We start from the raw sequence: 9799 nt of genomic DNA, 5'->3' as shown, positions 1-9799 counted from the left end.
ACTTTAAGCCCAACTTCAAAAAGAAAAGAAATGGAGTTTTAACGCCCTATAATTCTGCTCCGAATGAGCTAATGAAGACAGGCATATGCCATACAGCTTACTCTTATACTGATTTCTCGCTGCCAAGGGATCTATTATGTGCACACCCGTGTATACATGGGACCACGGTCCTGCACTACTGATAAGGAGGAACCACGTCAGAAAATCCTGATGAACTTTCTCTGCCAATGCTGGGATAGAACACAGGACCTCCAGGTTAGCGTTCCAACGTCTTACTCACTGAGCCACCGTGGCTCCGCACGGCTTTAAGTCAAGCTTCATATACAGTACTAATTCTGTATGATCAGGCAAAGAGGGAAATCTGTAAAGCTTTTAAAGTTTATTGAACAATAAAATATTTACATAACAAGTTATGAAAGCTCAAATAACAGTAAGACTTTATTTAATAAAGAGAGCAATTTAATATAAAATAACAATCCTACTCTCTGTATTTAAACTAATAAATACAAATTCAATTCACCACTCAATATCAACGACCTACTATGGAAAATCCCTCTATTGGTTTAAGAGAATTTTTCTATTTGGGTAAATTTTTATGAATTCCACTTATTGTTATTAACTACTATGGAAAATCGCTCGATCGGTTTAAGAGAAATTTTTTTTCTATTAAGGTAAATTATTTGAATTTCATAGTTTCATTCAAAATACAAAGAATGTGGATAAGAACATACTACATATATATATATTTGTTTACTATTAGGATAAGATCTATATATTACTATTGCTTAAGGGGTCTTTGTAACATATCCCAAGTACCTTTCTGTGCATGTAAATCTATCTTGGTACACAGAAATGTACCTTGCCTACCTTTCTCTGTTGTGCTTTATTTGACAACACCCCCTTCAACATCACTATTAATTATTTCCACTACTATCCGAAGGGATCTTGTAACATATCTCGGGTACTTTTCTGTGTAGGCAAATGTATAATGGCTGAATGCAGTTTTAGTACACAGAAACATACCCTGACTACCTTTCTGTAGTGATTTATAGGACAACGCCCCCTTCAACATTACTATTAACTATTTCCACTAAAAATGTCCCTCTTCTGAAACTCCTTTACAGTTTCCTACTGCCCTAGACTGTATCGTTTGTGAGTATTCACAATAGCTAATCGCCACACAATCATATTTTGGGGGTAGGGAAATGATTCAACAACAATTTCAGTACAGGCTATAAGTTTAGTCATTGAAAATCATTATTTCTTTAGTTTATTTTTACTAATAAATATTAATCTTATAAATTTATCTTGGAATAAAACTAAACATTTATTTTGCTTTTTTTTCCTAATAAATATCAACTTTATTCATTTTTGGGGGTAGGGAAATCATTCAACAACAATTTCAGTACAGGCTATAAGTTTAGTCATTGAAAATCAATATTTCTTTAGTTTATTTTTACTAATAAATATTAATCTTATAAATTTATCTTGGAATAAAACTAAACATATAGTAGGCCTATTTGTATAACATTTCTTTTGCTTTTTTTTCCTAATAAATATCAATTTTATTCACTTGGAATAAAACTTAACATATAAATCTTTTTTAGTCTATTTCAATTTACAGGAATCAGAATAGCAATTCCTACTCTTATCAATTTTTATATTAATGTTCTTTCCACTGAAAACAAAGACTAGATTCAAGTCAACTTTTATCTAAATAAAGTCAAAGAAAACTACAATCCATTATAACAAAACACAACACAGGGTATATGTATAGTTTAATGATCGAGAGCCAGACATTAAGTAATATATTGTAACAACAAGAGGGCTGTAGGCCCGAGTGTTTTTGCAATATATTACGTAATGTCTTAAGCTCGAGACTATCAAACGACCTAAAATACAGACACTCTGCACGTGCTTTTGCAAAGAAATGTGTCACGCGAGTCCAGTATTTCACTAGTATAAATAATGTATGATTGGCAATTTGCCCGTACCATTATTTCAAATAATGGTACGCCAAGATCAAAGGATGACGTCACATCTGTATTTTAAATGGATATAACTACTTCTTAGTTATTGACGTTTTGTAACACATGCAGGTCACTGTTTTTCAAGTTTGAAGTTAATATTAATTTGAAAACGTGACCAGCATGTGTTACGAAAAGTCTTTATTACTTAACTGAGAAGTAGTTATATCTATATATCCATGTTTTGTTATAATAGTTCACCGTACTTCTAGATGTCATTTAAAGAATTAAAATTCAATTCAGTCGTAACTAAGTTCTAATTATCATTTTGCCGGATGGTTGGGGTATTTTATCTTTAATCTAGAAAGAAGCTGGGTTGAAACTATCTTCAGATGTTACACAATTTTCAGTGGAAACAGCATTTATATACCTATATATAGTATGTGACATCCGTTTTGTTAACACAACCTTTTCAGTTTAACATATCTTGTGCCGTTTTATAAAAATGCATCGTAACTAAATATACTTAATTTAATTGAGAACTAACTTTTGTGCACAGATTTTCCCTCTTGGGCAATCAATGAAAAGGTTTCATGAATAAGTCCCATCCAACTCCTAGCTGTGGTTGTTTCTAGAATGGCCAAAAATAGCTACTAAGCAAACTGTGTAAAATTGTGTAATGGCTGGATACAAACTAAAATAGCAGGAAGCAAGAACTTGTGTCTTCTTATAAATCCACCTTCCTTCTGAAAATGAAATTGGTAAAGAAATATATTAGACCATAATCAAAATGACTACAATTCACAAGGTATTCATTATGACAAAATTTTAACAACTTTCCCATTTCAACAAAATAAGATTTAAAAAATTTTTATTAATATGTATGTGGAGTTGTGGACCAAGACTAGTAATTGCTTCCCCTGAATTCATGATACATGAATGTAGCTCATCTATTTATAGCAATTCTATTTTCTTTCTTTTGTCCCCTGTTGTGTGTCATTTTTCTTTTTTAATTTTTAGTCCAGAATTGTAGAAAAAAATTTTAATTTACATTTTCGTTGAAGGACATGAAGTTGGGTAAGCATGTTACAAAAATGACCACAAAAGCCAAATTCCTTTGACTTGGCATAGGGAAAAATGAAAATATTCAACCCTCTTCAACATTTTTATCAGATGATTGTGATTTATTAGGCCCTTTGTGGTTATAAAGATTAAGATCATCCAAATTTTTGAAAAGAACGTTATAGGTAAAGAAAAGGCAATGAAAAACTTTCTTCAAAGTAAATAGAGAGGGAAAGGATTATTAGTCTGAATCCATGTAAAAACAAAAACAAAACAAGAGTTGCTTCCCCTCACCTTTCGGTTATAACTGTAGGGGGGTTGGGATGGTCTAGAAGTCCAGAGTGTTGCACTTCGAAAGTTGCGATCCCTGGTGTGAGCTGTGAGCGTACATGATTTGGAGATAGGGGTGCCTACTCAACCTTGTGGGTTTCCTCCCCCAAAACAGACTCCCGCGTGTGCGCTAAGCATACTAATTAAGACAACTTGTCTGCAATTTCACAATCGGTAGAAGCAGAAGTTCAACACTAATAGAAAAGGCAATGAAAAACTTTCTTCAAAGTAAATAGAGAGGGAAAGGATTATTAGTCTGAATCCATGTAAAAACAAAAACAAAACAAGAGTTGCTTCCCCTCACCTTTCGGTTATAACTGTAGGGGGGTTGGGATGGTCTAGAAGTCCAGAGTGTTGCACTTCGAAAGTTGCGATCCCTGGTGTGAGCTGTGAGCGTACATGATTTGGAGATAGGGGTGCCTACTCAACCTTGTGGGTTTCCTCCCCCAAAACAGACTCCCGCGTGTGCGCTAAGCATACTAATTAAGACAACTTGTCTGCAATTTCACAATCGGTAGAAGCAGAAGTTCAACACTAATAGAAGAAGACGGATTACTCATTCAGAAAAACCTATTATACCATAGAACACAAATCTAAATATTTTGAACGAAAGAGTGGGGGGGGGGGGGATTTACCCCCAGAAAAAAACTTAAGAGAGAGATAAAGATTATATTCCTGCAACAGCTATGCTAAAGCTCTGATATGTTTAAAGGGACAACAAGACAGAAGAAAAGAACATATAAAACTGTCTAACATGGACATTTTTTTTTTCATGTCATGTATAATTTCAACAATAATTATTAAACATGATTGTGTGAAACATCTAATTTGTCAGAAACACACATGAATATAGTAATAAGGATTTCAAATTCTCTGTATCTATATGGTATGGACAGCAACATGTACCAAAATGCGATAATTTGTTGGGTGTGTCTTAGCATAATTTATCGATCAAGCTTATTCTATTGGACTCTCATGGCACAAAATATATAGCAGGGTTCTCAGACCCAATTCTTTTGGGGGGAGAGTCAAAAATCATGACATCAATTTTATATCCAGTTCTATCAACTCCCTATGTATTCAAAATAATAAACATTGTTAGGGTACCCCCACCCCCATAGTCTTAACTTAGTTTCTCCAATTTTTCGTCACTACTAAATAAACGTTCAAAGTTGATGGGGCTTTAGATGATGAAATTTTCATTGGCCTTCTGTCTTGTTGTCCATTTAAAGAATTTTGGGAATATTTGGAATACCATGCCAAGAAGGTTATGAGTTATCTCCACCTGGGAACCTGTTTTTCTTTGCTTGTTAGAGGCACATATATTACACCCATCAAATTCTTCTTGACGACCTCACCATTCAACAGACGGTCAACTTGGAGTAATTTCTGATTTTCACCTTGGTTACCAACTGGTATAATCAGGCGACCTCCAGGCTTTAATTGTTCAACTAACTACAAGCGTAAGAAAAAGGAATCAATTACGAGCGTATATTCTTATTATAATAACAGGAGAGAGACAAATGGGGTTTAAACGTTCATTCGACACAAAGTAGGCCATTTCGGGACTAACAATATGATTCAGTTCTATTTCAATAATTCGCTTGTGTGTAGGGGACTTTAACAGTGGGAAGAAACCGGAGGACCCAGAAAAACCCCACGAGGTTATTGAGACAGGCGACCCTACTCCTTGTCAATAAATATAGAATACATTGCTGATGTCGAACCATGATGGTGCTAGCTCACAAAGAGTATCATGGCGCTGGCTCATAGTGAGTATAATGGGACTGGCTCACAGTGAGTATGATGGGACTGGCTCACAGTGAGTATGATGGTACTGGCTCACTAACCAGGAGGTCCTGGATTCTATCCCTGTGTTGGTTGAGGATTTTCCAGCCTGGTTTCCCATTGTCATTGGAACAAGGATGTGGTGCTTGGCAAGGAAAAGTGTTTAGTCCTTTGTATGGAATAAAAATAACTTAGGTCCTGTCGTAATAGCACACTGCAAGGCATATATAAGTCTTCAATCACCTGGTTGTGCAGAATAGTAAAATGTTAAACACTATTTTATTTTGTCACCTAATTGTAAGATTTTTAATTCAGGAAAAATAACATGACAGCTTGAAAATTAATGGCCTTGTTTCTGACAGCAAGCAAAATATTGGGAGACATATAAAACTAAAATGAAAGGATCAGAAGGCCATGATAAGAGGTCAATTTAGTTTTGCTTTAATCTGTTTTATTCAGTTTAATATCTTGTTTGAAATAGTAATCTGTGAAAATTTGTGACATTAAATTTCATTGGAAAGCATATAAGGAGACTTGCATAAAAAGGGAAACATCATTTGGTTGTAATTCTTCTGCCAGTAAACACTTGTGAAATACTAAAAAGATATCTGTATCTATAAGCACCAAAATATTCCAAAGAAGCCTGCTTCCTCATGATATAAACAAATGAAAGTGAAAAAATTAAGGATTCAGTCCATTTATATTAACATTAATTTACCTGAAACATTACGCAGTATCTTAAAGTTTCAAAGCAATGGTGGAAAAAATCATACTTTTCCAATCGTCTATAAATTCAAGGATCTCTGAGATATGTACCCTTACCGCCTTCTGGTCCTTTTACTTTATATTCGTACCTTTTCTGGTAATTGAGGTGCTGCAGCACCAACATGTATAGCGTCATATGGTCCTTCGGGTTCATATCCTAATCTACCATCACCAACCACAAACTTTAACTGACCTCTATCTAATAGTTTGGACAATTTAGCATCTTTTTGAACATTAACAATCGATCCTTCCACCAATTCATCAATATGATCTATACCTACAGCTTTACCATTTTCTCCTACCTGTAAATAACATATTACATAGTTGCCCGAATGTTCAATGAAAGAACTAAGGTATGATTGACGGCCGAAAGCCGTACCATATCCCAGAAAAGAGTTCCCTGTATCTTTCAAAATACATGTACTATATTAATTTACCATCACTATGACAGCCTTTTATTTATGTAATTCTGCTGGTGACTATTTTTCCAAAGGTCCAGTGAAAGAAATTAAGGTCTGACTGACGGTCCAAAGCCATTCCAATTCCCCTCTTTTAATAAAAAGAGTCCGCTGTATATTTCGAATTACTATATTATTTTTCCATCATTATAATGGCTTTTTATTTTATTTTGCAATTTATTATTAAAGAAAATAAAAGATATAGTCTTTTATTTCGGTTTCGTGTGCAATAAAGTGAGCCATTGCAACACAATAGCAGAGGCTAAGGTGGACTGTAAGGGAGGACAACTCTGTTTTGAAGTACAATCCTATAAAATGCCATAATATCTGAGCAACCGAGTAAATAATCTTATTACATACGTAGGTATTTATGAAGGTTAGTTATAACTTTACCAATAGAGCCATACAAGCAGTTAAATATCCACTTCCAGAACCAACATCTAAAGCTTTATTTCCTTCCTTCAGCTGTTCACTTAATAACTCCAGTGCATGGGCGTGCTATAAAAATAATAAGTGGAAAAATATCATTTATACATTAACGGTTTCTGTTATTAAAGGATGCCTTCTAATACAATACGGAAATAAACTTGACAGTTTGTCCATCCTGTCAGTCAGTCTACGTCTTTAGGTGTGTGAGAGGATGTGGTGGGAATGGAGGATAGTGGCTTATTAACACTTGTCTTAAAGGGCACGTATCTAAATGACAAGCATATCGTTCCCCTAAATTTGAGGTCATGATATTTGGACAGCTAAAGCCTCAAAATATTTGTGCAAGATAGGGGGGGGGGGGGGGGGACTTCATTTTTGAAAAAGAAATATATGAATACCCTCACCCCTTAAAGATATGTGAGACCAAAGCCTATGAAAGAGCATCACAAATAACTGACAATTATCCCCAACAAATCTGTCTTTCAGTATATTTTGACCCACAAATAATATGATTAATCATACTAATTATAATTCCCAGGAATTATGTTTGTTGTTCTGAATATTGTAAAATTCAGGTGCTTGCAATACATACCATATGAGGTGCACTTATTGTTACAGAATAGCCGATACCTTGTGGTGCATCTGTATAATGATTATGCTTACAAAAGTGAGCTCTATCTACAGCTTTCATTGTCTCAAGTACTCGCTCATTTTTAATAATACCATTTCCTACAATGACAATAGTAATAAGAATAACAACATAATTAAAGAATGGATAGGATGCAAAAGAAAAGGAGGAGATCAAAGGAATATGTATTCTCTCAGTTAAACAGTTAAAAAAAGAGTATATTAATCATCTATACATGTAAAAAGAAAGAAAAAAACAATTAAAATCTGTTATTTTATTCGAAATACAAGGTGTTTTGGGTAATTAAAGGTGTTTTGGGTAATTAAAGGTGTCTTGGGTAATTAAAGGTATTTTGGGTAATGAAAGGTGTTTTGGGTAAATCTATGGACCGCTGCACTCCAACTTATCAAATAGACCTACAGATGAGTTTAGTTGAGGTGACTGATCCCCTTTTGGGCAAGGCCTATGATAGATTACATACGGTCGGTATTACCCGATACCCACAATCTTGCACAAACAATATACTTTGTTCGAAGGTGCCCTTTTAGAAAATAATGTGAGGTCATCATATTTTATATTAAACGCCAACGGTCACCTGAAGTCTACGCACATTAAAATGTTCCAGCACATGATAAATGATCACAAAAAATTCATAATGCATACCTTATAGATCCATAGATAGTATGACATGAATTAACAACCACATGTAAATGTCACTGAAAACTGATCGATATGGCCGGTTCTACATGTAGTACTACATGTAGTAAAGACTAAAGTAAAAGTAGACTTACTGTGCAGGTTGTCAATGAGATTTTCATTGCTGTTACCACTTGATCTCCACGCCATTGAGGTTCTACTTACAATGCAAAATATTAACGAAAGTTGTTTTGTAAAAATGTTTTTAAAGTTACTTCTTACTACCATCTGGTTTATTCTGAGCGGTGTAAACAACATTTAATTCTATGGCTTCCATCGACCATGCTGTTTTGCAAATGGCTGCAAACAAACGAAAATGACAGAAGTTTTACCAGTTTTTCTCATATTATACATTGAATGCAAGCTTGTTAAATGTTGATAAACACTGATCTTTAATATTGGCCTAGTCATCAACAATGAACTAGCAACTGAAATAAATTAACAAGCATTAAAAATCAATTAAGAAAAATATTCTATGAAATATCTGCATACCCTGGTCGACCTTGACCTTCAAAATAGCCTTGACACTTCGTGACCCCGTGACCATGCCTCGCGGCGGTAAACTTGTGGAATGCAAAGATTGGACAGGTGCTTGCCAGGTTCTTCCAATTGATTTGATATTCTCTCAATGGTCATGCCCGCAATTGGACAAAAATGCCCGTTTTCTATTGAATTATAGTGTCAGTTTGTGCTAGTTAACATTGAACACAAATAATTCAAACTTACTTATTATTTTATAGCCATGCAACTTGCAAACCTAGGTCAGGTGACGGTTTTGGATCGCATTTACAAAGGAAAATCATTTCCTTTGCACCATAAGTTTCTGCATTGGTCATAAAACATTTTATGGTACGGTAACATATAGAGGCAAATACATGTTAATTTTGACCCCTATGAGATTTAGCCTACGAAATTTTAAAGGAGCTAAATTTCTTTGGCGGGAGCTACGGTGGCTAAATGGTCAAGACATTGGCTCGCTAGCCTGGAGGTCAAGTGTTCGATCCCTGCATTGGCCGAGAAAGTTCATCAGGATTTTCCGACGTGGTTCCCCGTTGTCAGTGGTGCATTATGGAGGGCCTGACAAGGACAGCTGACTAGTCATTCGGATGAGACGGAAAACCGAGGTCCCGTGTACACATTGGCGTGTATGTAAAAGATCCCTTGACAGTTGGAATTCGATATGTAATTCATTCAGGGCCAGAGGAAGCAATTCTTGATTTTTGTGGGGGGGGGGAGGGTGCTACTGTCCTAGGACTTCCAGTGAGGGTCGTCAGAGACGCTTTCTGGCTAATGAAATTACTCAGCAATGAAGTGAATATTTATTTCTTTTCTAAATCCCGGGCCTTACCATACAAACACAGTCGACAAATATATGCATAAAAATAACAAGGTTGTGGACACTCTAGAGGTCACAATTTTTATATGATTTTGATGAAACTGACAGTATATGACCCCTGACACAATCTCCCACTACAACTGGTCGGATCTTCATGTAGTGTATGCCATCGAAAGTATTAAAAAAACGAAACGAAATATAGATCTGAATTTAAATTAGATTGAAACTTTGAAAGCATTCTGGCACGCGATTCATGTGCAAATTTTTATACGCCCACATTTTCATGTGGACGTATATTGTCGTCGCCCCTGTCTGTCCGTCCGTTTTTATCCGATTTTGA

The 9799-nt window shown here is 35.2% G+C and overlaps 1 protein-coding gene across 2 annotated transcripts; it reads right to left on the bottom strand.

Moving 5' to 3' along the window:
* Positions 1–364: 364 nt before the first annotated feature.
* Positions 365–8639, bottom strand: LOC126822023 (protein-L-isoaspartate(D-aspartate) O-methyltransferase). Of its 2 annotated transcripts, none has more exons than XM_050550742.1 (7): positions 8616–8639; positions 8219–8423; positions 7392–7528; positions 6764–6868; positions 6002–6214; positions 4615–4814; positions 365–2713 (listed from the first exon to the last, which is right to left on the bottom strand). In XM_050550742.1, exons 2-6 carry the CDS (start codon positions 8379–8381, stop codon positions 4635–4637), a joined length of 798 nt encoding a protein of 265 aa, XP_050406699.1. In that variant the 5' UTR covers positions 8382–8423; positions 8616–8639; the 3' UTR covers positions 365–2713; positions 4615–4634. The 2 variants fall into 2 exon arrangements, with proteins under 2 accessions (XP_050406699.1, XP_050406698.1); XM_050550741.1 differs by having other exon boundaries at positions 4645–4814.
* Between the last annotated feature and the right edge of the window lie 1160 nt (positions 8640–9799).

This window comes from Patella vulgata, chromosome 5 (assembly GCF_932274485.2).
Source record: "Patella vulgata chromosome 5, xgPatVulg1.2, whole genome shotgun sequence".
Classification (NCBI taxonomy): Eukaryota; Metazoa; Mollusca; class Gastropoda; family Patellidae; genus Patella; species Patella vulgata.
Note: the sequence above shows the minus strand (reverse complement) of the source record. Positions and strands in the feature narration are given on the sequence as shown.

Excerpts from the sequence above, each read along its gene's own strand:
- LOC126822023 (XM_050550741.1), bottom strand. The coding sequence starts at position 8,381 with ATGTTGTTTACACCGCTCAGAATAAACCAGATGGTAGTAAGAAGTAAC. Across the intron at positions 7,529-8,218 it reads TCTCATTGACAACCTGCACA|GAAATGGTATTATTAAAAAT; the intron begins GTAAGTCTACTT and ends TTGTCATTGTAG. Across the intron at positions 6,869-7,391 it reads CAATAAGTGCACCTCATATG|CACGCCCATGCACTGGAGTT; the intron begins GTATGTATTGCA and ends TTATTTTTATAG.